The sequence below is a fragment of the Hyaena hyaena genome, unplaced genomic scaffold (genome assembly GCF_003009895.1).
Source record: "Hyaena hyaena isolate Hyena2069 unplaced genomic scaffold, ASM300989v1 scaffold_67, whole genome shotgun sequence".
In the NCBI taxonomy this organism is placed as follows: domain Eukaryota; kingdom Metazoa; phylum Chordata; class Mammalia; order Carnivora; family Hyaenidae; genus Hyaena; species Hyaena hyaena.
This window is the reverse complement of record NW_024080699.1, coordinates 618,268-640,456: the sequence shown is the minus strand read 5'-3', so window position 1 is coordinate 640,456 and position 22,189 is coordinate 618,268. Positions and strand designations below refer to the sequence as shown.

The 22,189-nt window shown below is 36.7% G+C and overlaps 1 protein-coding gene across 4 annotated transcripts in view; it reads left to right on the top strand.

Annotated features, from left to right (window-relative positions):
• EML5 (EMAP like 5) overlaps positions 1–22,189 on the top strand; it is a 169,541-nt gene that overhangs the window by 103,654 nt on the left and 43,698 nt on the right. For all 4 annotated transcript variants that reach the window (XM_039232532.1, XM_039232530.1, XM_039232531.1 and 1 more), the window contains exons 22-23: positions 14,712–14,864; positions 15,607–15,738. In XM_039232532.1, coding sequence (XP_039088463.1) covers positions 14,712–14,864; positions 15,607–15,738 — 285 coding nt within the window. The remainder of the gene's footprint in view (positions 1–14,711; positions 14,865–15,606; positions 15,739–22,189) is intronic.

Sequence of the window (22,189 nt, the reverse complement as noted above, 5' to 3'; positions counted from 1 at the left end):
TTGAGGTATAATTGACATATAGCATATTAGTTTCAGGTATACAACATAATGATCCAACATTTGCATATATTGTGAAATGATCACTACAATAAATCTAGGTAACATCCATCGCCATACATAGTTACAAAATGTTCTCTTTTTATGATAACTTTTAAGATCTTCTCTTTTAACAGCTTTCAAATATGCAATACAGTATTATTAATTATAGTCACCATGATGTACATTATATGCCCATGACATACTGATTTTATAACTGGAAGTTTGTACCTTTTGACCTCACCTACTTTGCCCACCTGCTACTGGCAACCAGTCTGTTCTTTGTATCTATGAGTTTGTTGTTGTTGTTTTTAATGTTTTTTATTTATTTTTGAGAGAGCGAGAGTGGGAGGGGGGAGTGAGAGAGGGAGACACAGAACCTGAAGCAGGCTCCAGACTCTGAGCTGTCAGCACAGAGTCTGAGGCAAGGCCCGAACTCATGAAATGGGAGATCACGACGTGAGGCAAAATGAGATGCTTAACCGATTGAGCCACCCATGCACCCCTGTTTTTGTTTTTTTAGATTCCACATATCAGTGAGATGGTATAGTGTTTGGCAAGATGTCATTCATTTTTGTGGCTGAATAATATTCCACTGTGTATGTGTGTTTACACACCATTTTCTTTACTCACTTATTCATCAGGCACTTAGGTTGTTTCTGTATCTTGATTATTGTAAATAATGCTGCAGTGAAAATGGGGGTGCATATGTCTTTTTGAGTTAGTGTTTTCATTTTCTGCAGATAAGTACCCAGGAGTGGAATTGCTGCATCATATGGTAGTTCTGTTTTTAATTTTTGAGAATTTGGTTTTTTTAATTCCTCTTCAGTTGGATATTATTATTGTTCAATGCAGTCAGTGTTTACTTTGGTTTATCTATGTTTACATATTTTTTCACATTTTCTTGTATCTCTGAGATTTTTTCTTTTATCATTTTCTTCTGAAATAGTCTTTTTTTTTAATTTTTTTTTATTTATTTTTTTTTTCTGAAATACAGTCTTAAGAGTTTCTTTAATAAAGACTTGTTGGAAATTCCTTCAGTTTGCTTTGTCTGAACCAGTGACATTCCAAGTAGAAGATGGGGGGAGCAGTCTGTTCCAGCAGCGAAAGTATTTTTATCCCTGACATTGCAGTTCTTAAAAAGCAAACTGATTTTTTTTTTAATTGATGTATAGTTGACGTTAGTTACATTTTCTGTTTCGTCATGATTCAGTCTTGGTAGGTTGCATGTTTTAGGAATTTATCCATTTCTTCTAGGTTGTCCAGTTTGTTGGCATATAATTGTTCATAGTAGTCTCTTATGATCCTTTGTGTTTCTGTGGTATCGTTTGTAACATCTCTTTCATTTCTGATTTTATCTGTATCCTCTCGTTTCTTGGTGAGTGTAGCTAAAGGTTTGCCAATTTTATTTGTCTTTTCAAAGAACTAGTTCTTAATTTCATTAATTTTTCCTTTTATTATTTTAGTCTGTTTGATTTCTGTTCTAATCTTTGTTATTTGCTTTCTTCTATTAACTTTGGCCTTCAGTTCTTTTTTCCTGCTAGTTCCTTGAGGTGTAGTGTTAGGTTGTTTATTTGAGACTTTGTTTCTTCAGGTAAACATTTAGCACTGTGAACTTCCCTCTTAGAATTGTTTTTGCTGTATCTCATAAATTTTGGGATGTTACATTTACATTTTTGTTTGTCTCAAGGTATTTTTTTATTTTTCTTTTGAGTTCTTCTCTGACCCATTGGCTGTTCAGTAGTATGTTGTTTAATCTCCATGTCTTTGTGAATTTTCCATTTTTTTCATGTAAATAATTTCTAGTTCCATACTGTTGTAGTTGGAATAGATGCTTGATATGATTTTAGTCTAGATTTATTAATACTTGTTTTGTGGCCTAACATATGATATATCTTAGAAAATGTTCCATGTGCACTTGAGAAGAATGTATTCTCTTGCTTTTGGATGGAATATTCTGTAAATAACTGTTAAGCCCGTCTGGTGTGACATGCCACTTAGGGCTGTGTTTCCTTATTAATTTTCTATCTAGATGATCTATCCATTGATGTGAGTGAGACATTAAAGTCCCCTACTATTATTGTATTGCTATCTATGTCTGCCTTTAGGTCTCCTGACATTTGCTTTATGTATTTAGGTGCTCTTCTGTTGGGTGCATAAATATTTACAAATGTTTCTTCCTCCTGCAGTGATCCCTTTATCCTCATGTATTGACCTTCTGTTCTTTGTCTCTTATTACAGTCTTTGTGTTAAAGTCTATTTTGTCTGACAAAAGTATAGCTGCCCAGCTTCCTTTGGCTTCTGTTTGCATAGAATATCTTTATTCATTCCTGCACTTTTATTTTCTGTATGACCTTACTTCTACAGTGTGTCTCTTGTAGGCCATATATAGATGGGTCTTATATTTTTATCCTTTCAACTACTCTGTCTTTTGATTGGAGCATTTAATCCATTTACATTTAAAATAATTATTGATAAGCATGCATTTATTACCATTTTGTTTTCTAGCTGTTTTTTTGCAAATCTGAATTTTTTTGCGGAAGAAGTTTTTAGTTTTTTATTAATAATTTATTTTTTAATTTACATCCAGGTTAGCATATAGTACAACAATGATTTCAGGAGTAGATTCCTTACTGCCCCTTACCCATTCAGCTCATACCCGCTCCTACAACCCCTCCAGCCACCCTCTATTTGTTCTCTATATTTAAGAGTCTCTTATGTTTTGCCCCTCTCCTGTTTTTTATTATTTTTGCTTCCTTTCCCTCATGTTCATCTGTTTTGTATCTTAAAGTCCTCATGTGAGTGAAGTCATGTATTTGTCTTTCACTGAATGACTAATTTCACTAAGCAAAATACCCTCCAGTTCCATCCATGTAGTTGCAAATGGCAGGATTTCATTCTTTTTGATTGCTGTGTAATGCTCCATTGTATCTATATACCACATCTTTATCCATTCGTCTGTCGATGGACATTTGGGCTCTTTCCATACTTTGGCTATTGTCAATAGCACTGCTATAAACATTGGGGTACATATGCACTTTGAAACAGCACACCTGTATCCCTTAGATAAATATCTAGTACTGTAATTGCTAGATTCTATTTTTAATTTTTTGAGGAAACTCCATACTGTTTTCCAGAGCGGCTGCACCAATTTGCATTCCCACCAGCAGTGCAAAAGAGATCCTCTTTCTGCACATGCTCACCGGCATTTGTTGCTGCCTGAGCTGTTGATGTTAGCCATTCTGACAGGTGTGAGGTGGTATTTCATTGTGGTTTTGATTTATATTTCCCTGATGATGAGTGATGTTGAGCATCGTTTCATGTGTTAGTTGGCCATCTGGATGTCTTCTTTGGAGAAGTGTCTGTTCATGTCTTTAGCCCATTTCTTCACTGGATTATTTGTTTTTTGGGTGTTAAGTTTGATAAGTTCTCCTGTTTCAGATTCTGTGTCTCCCTCTCTCTCTGACCCTCCCCTGCTCACGCTGTGTGTGTGTGTGTGTCTCTCTCTCTCTCTGTCTCTCTCTCTCAAAAATAAATAAAACATNTAAGCCCCTAGCGCAGAGCCTCCTTGGGGTTCATTCCCTCTCTCTCTCTCTCTCTGTCTCTCTCTCTCAAAAATAAATAAAACATTAAAAATAAAAATAAAGGGGCGCCTGGGTGGCTCAGTCAGTTAAGCATCTGACTTCGGCTCAGGTCATGATCTCACGGTTCATGGGTTTGAGTCCTGCGTTGGGCTCTGTGCTGACTGCCACTCAGAGCCTGGAGCCTGTTTCAGAGGACCCTCCCCTGCTCACGCTGTCTCTCTTTCTCTCAGAAATAAGTAAAACATTATAAAAATAAACTGAAACAAAAAAGTTTGATAAGTCCTCTATAGGTTTTGAATACGAACCCTTTATCTGATATATCGTTTGCAAATATCTTCTCCCATTGTGTCAGTTGCCCTTTAGTTTTGCTGATTATTTCCTTTACTGTGCAGAAGCTTTTTATTTTGATGAGGTCCCAATAGTTCATTTTTGCTTTTGTTTCCCTTGCCTCCAGAGACGTGTTGAGTAAGAAGTTGCTGGGGCCGAGGTCAAAGAGCTTTTTGCCTGCTTTCTCCTCAAGGATTTTGATGGCTTCCTGTCTTATGTTTAGATGTTTGATCCATTTTGAGTTTACTTTTGTGTATGATGTAAGAAAGTGTCCAGGTTCATTTTTCTGCATGTCACTGTTCAGTTTTCCCAACGCTACTTGCTGAGGAGACTGTCTTCATTCCGTTTGATATTCTTTCCTGCTTTGTAAGAGATTAGTTGGCTATACATTTGTGAGTCCATTTCTGGGTTCTCTGTTCTGTTCCATTGATCTGAGTGTTTTTATGCCAGTACCGTACCGTCTTGATGACGACAGCTTTGTAATACGGCTTGAAGTCCAGGATTGTGATGCTGCCAGCTTTGGTTTTCTTTTTCAGGATTGCTTTGGCTATTTGAGGTCTTTGCTGGCTTCATACACATTTTGGGATTGTTTGTTCTAGCTCTGTTAAAGAATGCTGGTGTTATTTTGATAAGGAATTGCATTGAATATGTAGATTGCTTTGGATAGTATTGACATTTTAACAATATTTGTTCTTCCTATCCAGGAGCATGGAATATTTTTCCATTTTTTTGTGTCTTCAATTTCTTTCATAAGCTTTCTGTAGTTTTCAGTGTTTAGATTTTTCACCTCTTTGGTTAGATTTATTCCTAGGTATTTTATGGCTTTTGGTGCATTTATAAATGGTCAATTCCTTGATTTCTCTTTCTGTTGCTTCAATATTGGTGTATAGGAGTGCAACTGATTTCTGTGCATTGATTTTTGTATCTTGCGACTTTGCTAAATTCATGGATTGGTTCTAGCAGTTTTTTGGTGGAACCTTTTGGGTTTTCCATATAGAGTGTCATGTCATCTGCAAAGAGTGAACGTTGGACTTCCTCCTGGCCAATTTGGATGCCTTTTATTTCTTTGTGTTGTCTGATTGCTTAGGCTAATTCTTCCAATACTGTGTTAAATAACAGTGGTGAAAGTGGACATCCCTGTCTTGTTCCTGACCTTAGGGTGAAAGCTCTCAGTTTTTCTCCATTGAGGATATTAGCATTGGTGGAAACCTGAATTTTTAAGAGGATTTTTATGTTCTAATTCTGTAATAGTATTCCATGTCTTGGCTCATTTCATATTTTCTGTCTCTCTCTCTCTGCAGCATTCTGGAAAATTTAAGATCTTTATTCTAGTTCTTAATTTTCTCTCTTTTTTTAAAGTTTTTAAATTTAAACTCCCATTAGTTAACATATAGTGTAATATTAGTTTCAGATATACAATTTAGTGATTCAGGGCTTATATACAATGCCCAGTGCTCATCACAACAAATGCATTCTTTTTTTTAAAAAAATTTTTTAATGTTTTTATTTATTTTTGAGAGAGAGAGACAGCATGAGCAGGGGGGCCAGAGAGAGAGGGAGTCACAGAATCCGAAGACAGGCTCCAGGCTCTGAGCTAGCTGTCAGCACAGAGCCCAATGCAGGGCTCGAACCCACAAACTGTGAGATCATGACCTGAGCCAAAGTCGGACGCTTAACCGACTGAGCCACCCAGGCGCCCCAACAAATGCATTCTTAATCCCCATCACCTATTTCACTCATCTGCCACCCATCACCATTCTGGGAACCATTCTTTCTCTATAGTTAAGAATCTGTTTCTTCATTTGCCTCTCTCTTTTTATTTCCCTTTGCTCATTTGTTTTGTTTCTTAAATTCCACATGTGAGTGAAATCATACGGTATTTGTCTTCCTCTGACCGACTTATTCTGCTTAGCATTATACTCTAGTTCCATGTCGTTGAAAGTAGCTAGATTTTATTCTTTTTTATGGCTGAATTATTAGCAGGGTTTTCTTTCATATCTGCTGTTTAACCTACATGTTAGGTGTGATAATTCTCATTTTTAGAAATGTTTTCTTTTCAAATGCATTAGATATTTTATAACATATTATTCCTTGTTTGTGTTTTAGCTTTCCTTTTTTATGTCTTTAATCTTTACTTATCAGATAAAGAATATAAAATCTAGTTATCTGACATCCTTTGGGATCTGACTATGCTGTATTTTTCTTTCTGCTGTTTTGGTGTTATTTTCCTGCTGACTCCCTCCTGGTGTTTCATTTTCTTTTGTGCTTGAAAATTTGGATTGTAAATTTATGTTTAATTGGGCTTTCTTTACCTGTGGGGATTCTCTGAAGTCTGGATCAAAGGTGCATTTCCAGAGTGATTTTGTGTTTCCTTCCCCCAGATGCCTAAGTTGCTACCATTCAGAACTACTAGGATTTCTTTAACTAGGATTGCATAGATCATGTAATTAGTATAACTTCAAATCTAAGATCTGCATAAACCACCCTGCATTTGTGAATCCTCAAGTACAATTTTTCCCCTCTGTCTAGAACCATGGTCAGGATATAGAAGTCTATTTCCTGATATCTTTCCCTACTGCCAGGCATATTTTTAAAACTTGCTCTTCCCTTGAATATGATTGTAGTACTCAGTTAAAGGACAATATAGGTATTTGAAGGGTTTTTTGGGGAAAAAAAGAAATTATATGTAATTAAATATCTGTATTTTCTTTCTTCATATATTTATAAACCAAAAGAAATGTTAAAAAGTAAAAATCATTGAAACTAAGTAGTATAAATAAGTACAAAGTTTGTAAATATAAGTCAAGTAAAAAGACAAAATTATAAGAATATAACTCTATTACCTTATTTTAATGAATAGTTTAAAAATAAATACTTCGTAAAGTGGAGAAACTTTCAGCATGGAAACTTGAAAATGCAGTAATCTTTATTTTTAAAGAAGTCTTAACAAGAAAGCCCATTAATGGTATTGTTATTGAGTTGCAAAAGTAATTAGTTTTGTGCAAATTTTCCCAGATGTTCAAAAGGCCCTGTGCGATACTTTGTACTAATCTGAGTAAGGTGAAAAGATATAAATATAAACCAGTTCCAAATATCCTATGACTTACCATATACTGCTCTATCTTGTTTTATAACTTTGAGGATATCTTTTTGAATAACTTTTCTTTTTCAGTAGAGACTATAGTCCTTTTATAGATAGCAAGCTGTAATATCTGCTTAAAAGGAAGCATTTCCAGTTTTCATTGTCCTTAGATTTGTGATTTATAGAAGGAAATTCTAATTCATTATGGTCACATCTAATGTAGATTGAATTGTGTCCCCCCAAATGGATATGTGTATGTCCTAACCCCCCGGCAAATTTGAATTTGACCTTCTTTGGAAATAGGGTCTTCACAAATGTAGTCAAGTTAAGATGAGGTCATACCGGATCAGGATGGGCTCTACACAGAATGACGAGTATGTGTTCTTATAAGAAGGCTATGTGAAGACACAGAGACACAGACACAAGGGGAGAATGTGATAACAAGAGGCAGAAATTGAAGTGATGTATCTACAAGCCAAGGAACATTAAGATTTAGTGGCAAACTCCAGAAGCCAGGGAGAAGAAAGGAAGAATCCTTCCTAGAACTTTCAGAGGGGCATAGTCCTTCCAACACCTTGATTCAGACTTTAGCTTCCAGAAGTCTGAAAGAATAGATTTCTATTGTTTTAAGCCACCCAGTTTGTGGCAATTTGTGATGGCAGCTCTGGGATACTAAGAGCTTCACATTTCCACTTGTAGAAAAAGTCGTTGAACTAGAGGAAGAATTATTCACACAGTCAAAGCTTTGCTTAGTTGACAGTCATCTCCATAAAGCTTGAGAGAAGTGGGAAAATAATATAATTCTGGATGTCTTAAGATGTGAACGATCCAGATATCAGATTATTTTTAAATTTGGAAATAATGTATTACACCTTCAGTACTGACATTTTGGAACTTAAAAGTAACCTAGAACTTGAAAACCAGTACTGGATGACTACATCGACTGTGTAATCCTTCAAAGATTCCAGTTTTCTCCAGGAAGACCAGGAGCAAGACATCTCCTGTATCCTCAGGGCAGTTTGACGTTATTTTACTATTCTAGATTTCTGCCCTTTATTTAGTTTTTATCCCGGGAGGGTTTGTTTGTTTGTTTGCTTGCTTTTTATTTTTGAGAGACAGAGAGACAGAGCACAAGCAGGGGAAGGGCAGAGAGAGAAGGGGACACAGAATCAGAAGCAGGCTCCAGGCTCCAAGCTGTCACAGCACAGAGCCTGACCTAGGGCTCGAACCCACAAGCCATGAGGTCATGACCGGAGCTGAAGTCGGACGCCTAAGCGACTGAGCCGTCCAGGCACCTGTGGTTGATATCTCTGACTTCCTTCTTCTACTACCCATTTCATATTTTCTTTGTCCTTAGCCAGACCCTCAGGTGAGCTGGCTCCATGTTACCATGGAGTTACTTAGCTCATGGGTAACCCAAACCTTCATTGCTAAGTTAAGTGAAATTTCAGTATTTCTACCTGCTTTTTTCCTGGTTGCTGTTGTTTTCTATTAAGTTTTACTGTTGGTCATAGAAGACTAAGGGACATTCTAATGAATCCTCCAGATCCCAGATAGTCTCCTTTGCCCTTAGTGTGTAGCAGTAACTCAGTTTCCCCTCTGTAATTGGGATCAACTGCTCCAGCAAGAATAGTAACAGTTCCTTTCTTTGCCTGTTGTTTCTGTGTCATAAGGAGCCCAACATGGCCAGGTGGCAGTCTCACTTTCCTGTTCAGAGGAAGCATTATGTTTTCTGGTAAAAGAATTCTCCATGGTCTTGGGAGCCAAGACCAAATAAGCAGAGCTCAGATACGCCAGGATGTAAAACAAAATAGTGCAAGTTGGTTATTATTAGTAACCAGTAGTAGTAGTAATGAGAAGAATCACTCCCACTTCTACTTCTTGATTTCCAGACCCATGTAACTGGCCATGAGGTAGATGGCACCGTGTAATGGTCTATGATTCAAAGCATATATTGCATTCTGTAAGACAAAACCCCAGTCTTTCAGGGTGTTGTTTCCCAGATGGTAACATCAATTAGTTTTCAGTAAACCATACTAGCTTTCTTGGAGTAGTGGGAGTTGTGATCAAATCCACTAATTCCATGGGTATGAGCCTAATGCACATTTTTTGATAGAAGTTCCTTGATCAGAAGCATGGAATTCTGTGTTGGTGGACAAGGCATCCATGTCATGTGTCCATGGATGGCGATGCTAGCAGAAGCATAATGGTTAGTCAGGTAAGGCAAATCCAGAATTCATGTCTATTCTGATGAAGATAAATCTTTGCCTTCTCCATAATGAAAGAAGAGGTCCAATAGAGTCAACATGTTACCAACTGGCTGGCCAATCTCCCTGGGGAATGGTGCCATATCAGAAGTTCGGTTGGTCTCTACTGTTAGCAGATGAGACACTCAGTGGTAATGGTAGTGGTAGCAAGATAACCTTGGAGAAGAGAGTCCATGTTTTAAAACTCAGGCATAAACTCCATCTGTGCTACTTACCACGAGCCCCCGGAGTAAGTGCTAGCTGGCTAGGAAAAGAGGCTGCTCTGAGGTCCCCAGACCATATTATTTTGTCTGTCTTATTACTAAGAGTCTCCTCTGTAGTGGACGCTTTTTGTTGGGCATTCCCTGAGATGCAAAAGTCTTCACATCCTGTGCCCTTTCTGAAAGTTGGATTTTCCAGATTTCCTCATCTCTATAATCTTCTCATCCTGAAACAATCCAGTCCCTAACTCATCATTCAGATAGTTCACAATTGTTAATGAGTCCATGTAAATCAGTCTGTCTTGGCATCTCTCATTACAAATGTGGAAAACCAAATGTACCTGCTCAAAGTGCTGCCTGTTGTGAAATGTTGCTTCACTGCTGTCCCTCAGGGCCATGGCCAGGAGGGCTCTACTGCCTTCAGGTGGGTACTTACATATACTGCATAGAAACTTCTATAAATCTGGCTCAATGTTTTTCTTCCTCAGTCAGCTGATCATCAGTGAATACCTTTGAGGCCATAGGTATAGATAGAGACGAGGTATTGCAGCAGGAATTATTGGTGGAATTACTTCTAACTGCCAAATCTATCCAAGACTCATCTTTTATATCCATTTGATGGATATATCCTTTTTCCATTGATGATAGATTGCTGTTGTGTATACACAATCTGTGACTAGGTTAGTCATGTAACTTTTGGTTCATGTTAGGAAATTTAAGATATACCGTCACTGGATATCCCGTAGTTAGGCATTTACTATCTACCAAGGCCTAGTAGCAAGGCTGAAACTCCTTCTCAAAAGGAAAATAGTTGTCTGTAAAGGAGATAGGAGTTTTCTCCCAAATCTAAGAAATCTGTAGTATAATTCTCCCTTGGTAGCTTTCCAGAGGCTTCGTTACAGCATCCCTGTTTACCACGGACAGTGTGAATATCATTAGATATTCAAAGATCAGCTTGCCTTCTCTTGTTCTGGCCCTGTGAAGCCTTATAGTGACTTGATAGATGGTTAGAAACAGCTCACTCAAATGTGGTGTAGGCTTCCAAAAAGGCATACCAGGCATTTAGCTCCTTTTGTTTGTAGTAGGTGACGGAAAGTGTAGCAACTTGTTTCTCACCTTGAAGGAAATATCTTAATGTGCTCCCGATCACTGGATCTCCGGAAGCTTCACTGAGATGACAGATCCCTTAATTTGTGTAGGAATTATCTTCCACTCTCTTGATTCACTTAGGTCTTCTAAGTACTTGTTGCTTCCTATTCCCCAGATCCATTCTGCATAATGTCATCAATGTAGTGGACCATTGAGACTTTTTGTGGAATGTCCAGACGATCAGGATCTCTGTGGACTATATTATGGCAAAAAAAAAAAAAAAAAAACAAAAAACAACCAAGAGAGTTGAATAGCCTGAGGCAAGGCTTTGAAGGTATACACAGATACAAGCCACGTAAAAGCAGACTGCTCTGATGGTCCTTACAAATTGGGATGGAGGAGAAAAAAAAAAAAAAAAAGCATTAACCAGGGCACTAGCTGCATGCAAAATGCTAGGCGTTGTGTTTATTTTTTCTGGTTAAGATCTAGAAGAGTAGCTTCAGTTATCATTGCTACCTGATTAAATTTATTATCCATAGGTAGTTTCTAAAATCCATCTTATTTCACACAGACCAGCTTAAATGTGATAGGTATTCTTACACTGCATTTTTCAAGTCTTTGGTAGTATCATTGATCTTCCTAATTTTGTGATTCTCAGGCTTGAAGTTTCACTTCTGATTTATTGTCTTGACAGAGAACTTTCGAGGGGTTTTCACTTTTTTCTTCCTGTTGTAATGATTTACCCGTGGATCACAGAGCCAGCCTAGTGGATTCTATAGGTTGCCAAATATATCTTTTACAATTCAGGAACTGGCTGGAATCCACAGAATTAGCATCAGTTCAGAACCCCTGTTTACTAACTCCTGAAAGTATGGGTATTTCCTTCTTGGAAATAATCATTTGTGGCCATGGATTGTTGGAGGAAGATTTACTTTATATACGACAGCATTGCTACAGGGTCCTCCTCAGGGGGACTTAGCCTTCCCTTTAATGAAGGGGCTCTGAGCATATGAATTGATCTTCGTCTGAAAACAAGCTGAGAATCTATGACTCTCCATTATGGTAATTTAAGTCAGGTTTAAAAAGCCACCAGGTCTGGAGTTTTTTCTGTCATATAGATCAAACACCAAGTTAGTAGCCTACTCACCTCTTTAATTCCTGCAGACACCATGATTGATTAGTCACCAACAGAAATCTCCACAGACCAAAACACTCTGATTATTAGTACATTCCTGCTGCCATTTTTGGTAAAGAATCTAGTGCTACTACTTGGCTTCTGCATTTCCGAGGTTGTCCCTATTGAATCAGGGAGCCCATATTAATGGGGACAGCTCTCATTCCTAATCTACATAGGAGGACATCACAGAGATTTTCAAGGATGTAGATGTTGCCCTTAATTAATGTATTTCTCAATGCTTTTGTGAAGGGACTGTTTTCTAGACTTTTTAGGTGGTGGGCGGAATACATGTTGCAATGAAAAATCTACTTCAACATTCTTACCTCCCTAAGCTTTTTAATTCTTTTCTCTCTATCAGGTCAGCATATCCAGCCTACCTCCTGATTGCCTAAATGGTATTGGAACACAACCATGTCCATTCATTTATTTATTGCCTAGATCTGCTTTGGGACTACAATAGCAGAGTTGATTACTTGTGACAGAGACCGTATGGCCTGCAATGCTGAAAATATTTACTGTCTGGCCCTTTAAGAAAAAGTTCACCAACCTCTGCCTTAGAACACGCTGAGATTTGATCCAAGTTAGGGATCTTCTCTAGACAGCAAAGAAGTGGTTGTGATGGTTGTTCTTAAGGTTAAATATCCACTGCAAGGCCTCTGCCCAAGAAGGCCAATCTTCCCAGACACAGGAGAGCAAACTATGCACTGGCCGTGAGACTGAATAATACAGAGGTTCAGAATTTTCAGTTTTGTCTGAATCTAGCTGATGCTCTCATTCCACGATCCAAATTTCTGTCTTCCCAATCAGAAGAAATTTGGTGAATCTGGGAATTCAACTGACATTATAAATTTGCAACCTGCACAATTAAATTTTGTATTTAATTTTCAGCAACATCAGCCCTATCATAGATTCTTTTAGGTCTGCTGTGGAAGCTCTTTCTATTCAGACCGCGACAGGTGCTGAAGGTTTAAGGACCAGAGCATGTTACATCTTTCTGTTAAATGTTCCATGCACTTGGAATCTTTTGCACAGCACAGTCCTTGTGGTCATCATCATTTTTGTGATGGTCCAAAGGCAGCAGCCTCTTGGACTCCCAGGGCATTTTACTTCAGTAAAAATGACAATTAACTATAGGAGATAACTTGATGGTTATGGTGATGCATACCTTGGATTACTGACATCCTGTTTCCCACTGGCAAGGGCTTAGCACTGTGCTTAAGCCCAAAGGCCTGACAACCAATTCCAAAAAATCCCATCTCTAGTGATCTATCTCCTATGACTACTTCACTATCGATCCTATATAAATCAAGAGACAGAAACCATCCCAGTAATTGGAATAGGGAAAATTTAATATGAATCAGTGTTAACTAATGAAAGGTGGTATTCTAAGGGGTAGAGAGGTACAACTGGAAAAAGCAGCTCCCGGTTGTAGGGCTAGTGGATGGTAATTAAGGAATGAGACCTTCTTTTTTCCCAAGCTGAGATTCAGGTCTCTTTGGAGGGGGATGTGGATGCAAGTGGAAAAGAAGCTTGCCAAAGGGCTGATCTAGGAAATCTGTTGGTATGGAGGCAGAGAAAATCTCCAATTCCCACCCCCATCCCAGCACCTACCCTTACCCCTTCATTATTCTAATCCACTGGCTCCAGCACACCAGAGGAAGAAAAATCCCTTCCTCCTCCTTTGGCCTTATAGGGACCCTCCAGTACAGTACCCTCTATTGGCTAAAATCAAGTCAGCTGAAAAAGGAAAAAATGTTAACAAGGCCCAGTTGTAGTATCATATAGCAGGAAAGAAAGGTTGGATTTGGAGCTGAGAGACAATAAATTAATAACAAGCTCTTACCCAGTTTTATGACTGTGACTACTGTCTACGTGCTGCGTCTTCCATATTTACATCTCTAGTTCAGCCTCTCCCTTGAACTCCAGAGAAGTATAATTATATCAAACTGGCTTCTTGATGTCTTCACTTGAATTTCTCATAGGTATCCTTAACTTCATGGGTAGAAAACCAAACACACGTACCTCTGCTAGTTTTTTCCATCTCGGTGAATGACATCATCATTCAAAAAGAAATAGCCTTGACTTTTATCTTTTTTCCTTGTTTACTCTCAAAGTCCTGCCAGCTCTGTCTTCAAAGTCTACAGCCCTTTGTTATCACCTCCACTGTAGCTACCCTGCTCCAGACCACCATCATCATCTCTTATTCCTAAATCTCAGAAATCATCCTAGATTTCTTCTTTACCAGTGTATTCTTGATAATTAAATGATAAATACATGACTTGTTCTTAATTCATTCTATAAGTTTTCATTCTGTAACAGCTGTGCCTCATCCCTCCATCTGTAAATTTTATGCAAGATGGCAAAAGCCTTAGCGCTTTTGACTAGGTTTGCTGTATTCCTTGCTGTCATGCTAAGCCCATTTTTGTTTATTTCCCAGTACATATTAACCACGATTTTTAAAAAATTAATATTAGCATCATTATTTCTTCATGCATGGTTAGATCTTCATGCGTTAATAGATCTTCCTAGCTTTACCTAATAATTGTTTATTGTTATCTTTTTCAAATTTTAAAGCATATTTACAAAGATGGCCTTTTTTCCCTTAAATTTCTGATTGTTGAATAGAAACTGCAGAGGTAGCAACTACCTACAAAAAAACATTTCCACATATGTCATTGGCTTTTTATGTTAGTTAAGTTAGTTTTTTAAGATAAATGTTAGTACTTACTTTAGTTACGTTCAGAAGAGAAAATAGTTTGTATTAATTACTGCCTAATTATGACTGATGTTAGTAGAAAACTTTGTTGCCTGCATCCTTTGACTCCTTTTGAATATTGATTTGAGGTCATAATGAATACAGGAATTCTCTTTGACATTAAAGGTTCCTTAAGCACATAATTTTTTTAAATAGAAGAAGAGCGCCTGATAAATGCTCTCTATCCCTCTTAGGTGGGAGATGTTGCTGTTTTTCTCCTGATGGTAAAGCTTTAGCTGTAGGTCTGAATGATGGAAGTTTCTTAATGGCAAATGCAGATACCCTAGAGGATCTTGTTTCTTTTCATCACAGGAAAGATATTATTTCAGACATTCGATTTTCACCAGGTAAGATATCATTGAAATCACATTTGATTATTAACTTGAGTCTGGCAATGAGCAAATATATCCATATGTAATTTTTATTAACCATTATTTTATCTTGGAATTTTAATTTTTTGACTAGAAAAGACAATATGGTAAGAGGTAAAATTCCTGTATTAGATTAGTGGCAAAATATCAGGCTTAGTGCCAAATCTGTCACTAAATTTTCTATGTCATTTGGGCCAAGGCACTTACTCTGAGTTTGAGTTTCCTCATTTCTAACATAAAAGGGATTGGATGACAATTTTCATTATGTTCTTAATACTTTTGAAATTTTGCATTAATTTTGCTTCATCAGTTTCTGTGTATTCATTATCTCTGACAAAACTCACTATAATGTGGGAATTGCCAATGTTAGAGCAAAATTTACTTGTTATTTTACTTACATTTTTTTTCTACATATAGAGGGTTTTTTCTTTTTTTTTTTTTTTTTTAGTTAAATACATCATATTAGATTACACTGTATATAATTTTTGGCCTTTGCTTTCCACTGAACTATCTCACTACCAACGATGACCTATTGTTCTGTTAATCATCATATACTTGAAAAATATAGTTACCACTTGTCATTTGATACACATTTTGTTATAATTTACAAAACACCTAAGAGTTCTTCCAAAAAATGTTAAGAAAATTAAGTCTAGTTATAGAGTGTAAAAACATTTCTAAAGATAGAAAATCTCAAGCAAATATGTTTCTATTCTAGGTTCTGGGAAATACCTTGCAGTAGCATCCCACGACAGTTTCATAGATATATACAATGTAATGAGTAGTAAACGAGTAGGAATATGCAAAGGCGCTACCAGCTACATAACCCATGTTGACTGGGATATTAGAGGTAAGAATTTAAATAATTTTCTATTTGGTAAAAGTTTCATTTGATTTAGTATAGCTACTTTAAAGAAACTTTAAAAAAGTGATTCAACAGTGAAGTTCAAAATCATTGTGAGACACGTTGTCCTCAGAGTTATTTTCCACTACTTTATTTCACATCTAAAGGTGAATGCTGTGACTTAAAACTTTTAATACCTCTGTATAATTCAAACAATAGTATGATAAATGACACACTCTTTAATTTGTAAAGTAACTAAAATATTATATAAAAAAGTTTTTCAGTTATACAAAAAATAGTTATGTCCTATTTTTAGTATACTTTTTAAAAGTTTATCCAACTGTTTTGAGAGAGAGAGAGAGTTGGGGGAGTGGCAGAGAGAGAGGGAGAGAGAGAATCTTAAGGAGGCTCCATGCTGTCAGTGCAGAGCCTGCAATGCAGGGCTCAAACTCACAAACTGAGAGCATGACCTGAGCTGAAACCAAAAGTTGGAGGCCCACTTGACTGAGCCACCCAGGCACCCCATTTGTCCTGGTTTTTGTCGGATAAGCTTAGTATAAATAATAACTGAAAATTTGGAAAATAGATATGTTAATGAGGATTTTAATGTCATTTCCCCATCATTCGATAAAACACATTTCTTAAAATAGTCACAGTTGTATAACATACGTAATTTAAAGGACGTCTTAGTTGTTTCAGCAGAATGCATTGCATGCGGCAGTGTTAAATAATTTGGATACATGCTAAGTATCATAAATGCTCCATTTTAAAGAATTTTTGTTTCATGTATTCATTTATATAAATCTAGTATTATTAAATTTTTCCCAAATATAATTAAACAAAATGCTTTTTTAAAAAAATTCCTCAAATTTATGTCTAGGGTTTTTTTATATGCATAATAACAGAAATCGTTTTTATGTATATACATACACAAAAATTAAACAATTTATGAATTCATTATGTGGTTGACTGGAGGAAAATGTTTTTCATGTTTAAGCTTAATTTTTGCCATAAAAGTTAAACTTCCTAATTCCAAGGAAGATAGCAGGCAGAATAAGAGAATACTAGACTCACCTTGTCTCAGATACAACTAGATAACACCCATATCAGTGTAAATAACCCAGAAAATGACTCAAAGACTGGCAGAACAGATTCTCCAAAGCTAAATGTAGAGAAGAGGCCACATAAAGAAGGTAGGCAGGGTGAAGATGCAGTTGGGAGCTAAACGGACCCACAGGACTGTGCAGGAGGGAGGAAACTGTGGACATGGAGAGGGGCAGAGGGAGAGAAAGAGAATCCCAAGCAGGCTCTACACTCAGCATCGAGTCTAACATGGGCTCAATCCCAGGACCCTGGGATCATGACCTAAGCCAAAGTTAAGAATCAGGTGTTTAACCAACTGAGCCACCCCAGTGCCCCTAAGACCAGTACTTTCAAGAGCAGGAGGTGTCGCTGACTTTCCTAACAGACATAGAAACAGACATAGAGAGTTAGACAAAATGAGAAGACAGGGATATGTCCCACATGAAAGAAGGAGACAAAATCACAAGAGAGCTAAATGAAATGGAGATAATGAACATGTCTGATAGAGAATTTAAATTACTGGTCATAAAGATACACACTGCACTTGAGAAAAGAGTAGATGACTTCAGTGAGACCCTTAATAAAAATATAGAAAACATAACCAATCAGAGATGAAGAACTCAATAACTGAAATTAAAAATATCCTAGATGGAATAAATAGTATACTAGAGGAAGCAGAAGCATGGATTAGCAACCCAGAGGAAAGAATAATGGAAAGCAAGCAATATGAACAGGAGAGACAAAAAATAATAAATGAAAATAGACTTAGGGAACTCAGTGACACTTTACCGTCAAGTGTAATAACATTTGCATTATAGGGATCTCAAAAGGAGAAGAGAAAGGAGGGTAAAAAATTTATTTGAAGAAATAATAACTGCAAACTTCTCGAATCTGGGAAAGGAAACAGAAATCCAGATCTAGGAGGCGCTCAGAGCCCCCAACAAAACCAACCCAAAGAGTTGTCTATTTTTAAGAGTGTCTTAATTACTAAGACACATAGTAATTAAAATGAGAAAAAGGAGTGACAAAGAACTTTAAGAGCAGCAAGAGAAAAGACAGTTATATACAAGAGAAACCCTATAAGGCTATAACCAGATTTTTTGCAGACACTTTGCAGATCAGAAGGGAATGGCATGATATATTCAGAGTGCTGAAAAAAAAAAAAAAAACCTTCAGCCAAAAATACTTTATGCAGCAAGGCTACACTTCAGCATAAGAGAGTTTCCCAGACAAGCAAAGGCTAAAGGAATTCATTACCACTAAGCCAGCCCTATAAGAGTTATTAAAGGGGATACTTTGAATGGGAAGAAAAGACCATAAGTGAGAGTAAGAAAAGTAGGGAGCACAAAAGCAGTAAAATTAAGTACATCTACAAAAATCAGTCAAGGGATTTACAAAATAAAAAGAAGTAAAGTATGACACCGTATACATAAAATAGGGAGAAGAGTAAAGAATGGATTAAAACTTAAGATAGATTGCTAGAAGCATAAAGTGTTATATACAAACTTAATGGTAACCACAAATCAAAAGCCAGTAGTAGGTATGAAAAAAATAAAGAGAAGTGAATCCACATATATCACTAATGAAAGCCCACTAACCATGAGAGAAGAGAGCAAGGGCAGAAAGAGAGAAGAACTACAAAATCAACCATAAACAAGAAATAAAATGGCAATAAGTACATACCTGTCAGTAATTACTTTGAATATAAATGGACTAAACACTCTCATCAGAAGACCTAGAGTGACAGAATGGATTATAAAACAAGACCCCTCTATATGCCGCCTATAAGAGACTCATTTCAGACTTTAGTAACACATTTGCAGATTGAGAGTGAAGGAGTGGAAAACCATTTCTCATGCAAATGAAAGTGAAAAGGGAGCCAGGATAGCCAATACTTACACTGGACAATATAGACTTTAAAACAAAGACTATAACAAGAGACGAAGGACAGCATATACTCAAAAAAGGAACAATTCAATAAGATATAACAACTGTAAATATTTATACACCCAACATGAGAATACCCAAAAATATAAAGTAGTTAGTAATGAATATAAAAGAGGAAATTGATAGTAATACAATAATGGTAAGGGACTTTAACACTCCACTTACATTTGTAGATAGATCCAAACAAAAAAATCAACAAGGAAACAGTAGCTTTGAATAACTGGACCAGTTGGACATTCTACCCTAAAACAGCAGAATACACATTTTTTTTCAAGTGCATATTGAATAATCTCCAGAAGAGATCACATATTAGGACACAAAGCAAATCTCACCAATTGAAAGTGAATAATGATTGCGTCAACCAAGAAATCAAAGAAGAAATAAAAAATAAATTCTTAGAGACCAGTGAAAATGAAAACACAACAATCCAAAATCTTTGGGATGTAGCAAAAGCAGTTCTAAAAGGGAAGTTTTTTTTTTTAAATCATTTTATTGAGGTATAATTGACATACAAAAACCTATAGATAGGGGCGCCTGGGTGGCTTAGTCGGTTAAGCGTCCGACTTTCGCTCAGGTCATGATCTCGCGGTTCGTGGGTTCGAGCCCCACGTCGGGCTCTGTGCTGACTGCCAGCTCAGAGCCTGGAGCCTATTTCAGAGTCTGTGTCTCCCTCTCTCTCTGACCCTCCCCTGCTCACGCTCTCTCTCTCTCTCTCTCCTAGAAATAAATAAAAATATTTAAAAAAAAGTTTAAAAAAAAAAAACCTATAGATATTTAATGCATACAACCTGATGAGTTTGGAGATAAGTATATACCTGTGGAACATCACCACAACCAACCACTTAACTCATCATTTCCAAAAGACTGCTTCCCGACCTCATGTGTGTGTGTGTGTGTGTGTGTGTGTGTGTGTTTGTATTGGATCTTCTGTTGTGGTAAGAGCACTTACTATAAGATTTGCCCTGTTAGTAAATTTTTAAATATACAACATAGTGTTGTTAACTGGCCACATGCTGACAATAAACTATTTGTAAAAAATATATAAATAAATAAATAAAAAATAAAAGGGAAGTTTATAGCAAAATAGGCCTCCCTTAAGAAGCAGAAAACATCTCATACAACCTAACCCTACACCTAAAAGAGAGAGAAAGAGAACCAACAAAAACCAAATCTAGAAGAAGGAAATAATAAAGAATAGAGCTGAAATAAAATAGAAACTAAAGAAACAATGGAACAGATCAATGAAATCAGGACCTGGTTCTTTGAAGAGATCAGCAAAACTGATAAACCTCCAGCCAAATTCATTAAGGAAAAAAGAAAAAGAAATAACCAACACCACAGAAATAAAAGACTTGTAAGAGAATAGTAAGAAAGATAATATACCAAACAAATAATATGTCAACCTAGAAGAAATGGATAAATTCATAGAAATATACAACCTATCAAAACTGAAACAAGAAGAAATAGAAAATTTGAATAGACTGATTACCAGCAATGAAGTCGAATCAGTAATCCAAAAATTCTCAACAAATGAAAGTCCAGGACCAGAAGGCTTCACAGGTGGATTCTACCAAACATTTAAAGAAGAGTTAATATCTATTTTTCTCACAGTTTTTTAAAAAAAAATAGAAGAGGAGAAAAAGCATCCAAATTAGTTTTATGAGGCCAGCATTACTCTGATACCAAAACCAGATAAAGACACCACAAAAAAGGACTACAGGCCAATATCTCTAATGAACGTAGAGGCAATAATCCTCAACAAAATATTAGCAAACCAAATCCAGCAATATATTTTAAAAAATACTCATCACAATCAAGTGGGATTCTTTCCCTGGGATGCAAAAGTGGTTCAATATTTGCAAATCAATCCACATGATACTTTTTATCAACAAGAGAAAGGATAAAAACCTTATGATCATTTCAATAAATGCAGAAAAAGCATTTGACAAGGTACAACATCCATTCATTTTTTTAAGTTTATTTATTTTGAGAAAGAGAGCATGGGGGAGGGGCAGAGAAAGAGGGAGAGAGAATCCCAAGCAGGCTCTGTGCCCTCAACATCCATTCATAATAAAAACCTTCAACAAAGTAGGTTTCAAGGGAATATACTTCAACATAATAAAAGCTATATATGAAAAACCCACAGCTAACATCATACTTAATGGTGAAAAATTGAGAGCTTTCCCTTTTAAGGTCAGGAACAAGACCAGGATGTCCACTCTTAACACTTTTATTTAACATAGTACTTTAAGTCCCGCCACAGCAGTGATACAAGAAAGAGAAATAAAAAGCATCCAAATTAGTAAGAAGTAAAACTTTCACTCCTTTGCAGATGACATGATACTATATATGGAAAACTCTAAAGACTCCACCAAAAAACTACTAGAACCAATAATTGAATTCGGTAAGGTCAATAGGATACAAAATTGATCTACAGAAATCTGTTGCTTTTCTATACACTAATAATGAAGGAGCAGGAGAAATTAAGAAAATAATCCCATTTACAACTGCACTCCAAAATAATAAAATACCAGGGTGCCTGGCTGACTCAGTCACTAGAGCATGTGACTCTTTTTTTTTTAATTTTCTTTTTTTTTTTTTATTTTATTTCTAGGAGAGAGAGAGAGACAGTGTGAGCAAGGGAGGGTCAGAGAGAGAGGGAGTCACAGACTGAAACAGCCTCCAGGCTCTGAGCTGGCAGTCAGCACAGAGCCCGACACGGGGCTCGAACTCACGAACTGCGAGATCATGACCTAAGCGAAAGTCAGACACTTAACCGACTAAGCCACCCAGGTGCCCCGGAAAGCATGTGACTCTTGATCTCAGTGTTGTAAGTTTGAGCGCAATGTTGGGTGTGGAAATTACTTAAAAATAAAATCCTAAAAAACCCCACCTAGGCATAAATTTAAGTAAGTGAAAGATCTGTACTCTGACTATAAAACATTGATGAAAGAAAATACGGGGGTATGTGGGCAGCTCAGTCAGTTAAGCATCTGACTCTTGATTTTGGCTCATGTGATAATCTCATGGTTCATGGAATCGAGCCCTGAGTGGGCCTCTGTGCTGAGAGCATGGAACCTGCTTGGTATTCTCTCTCTCTCTCCCTCTCTCTCTCTCTTTCTCTCTCTCTCTCTCTCTGCCTCTCCCCCATGCTCATGCACTTTCTCTTAAAAAAAAAAATGTAAAAAAAAAAAAATTTAGGATGACACAAACAAATGGAAAGATATACCATACTCACAGATTAGAAGAACAAATATTATTAAAATGTCCATATTACCTAAAGCAGTCTACAGATTCAACACAATTCCTAGCAAAAACCAACAGCATTTTTCACAAAACTAAAATGAACAATAGTAAAATTTGTATGGAACCACAAAAGACCCCAAATAGCCAAAGCAGTCTTGAAAAAGAACAAAGCTGGAGGTAT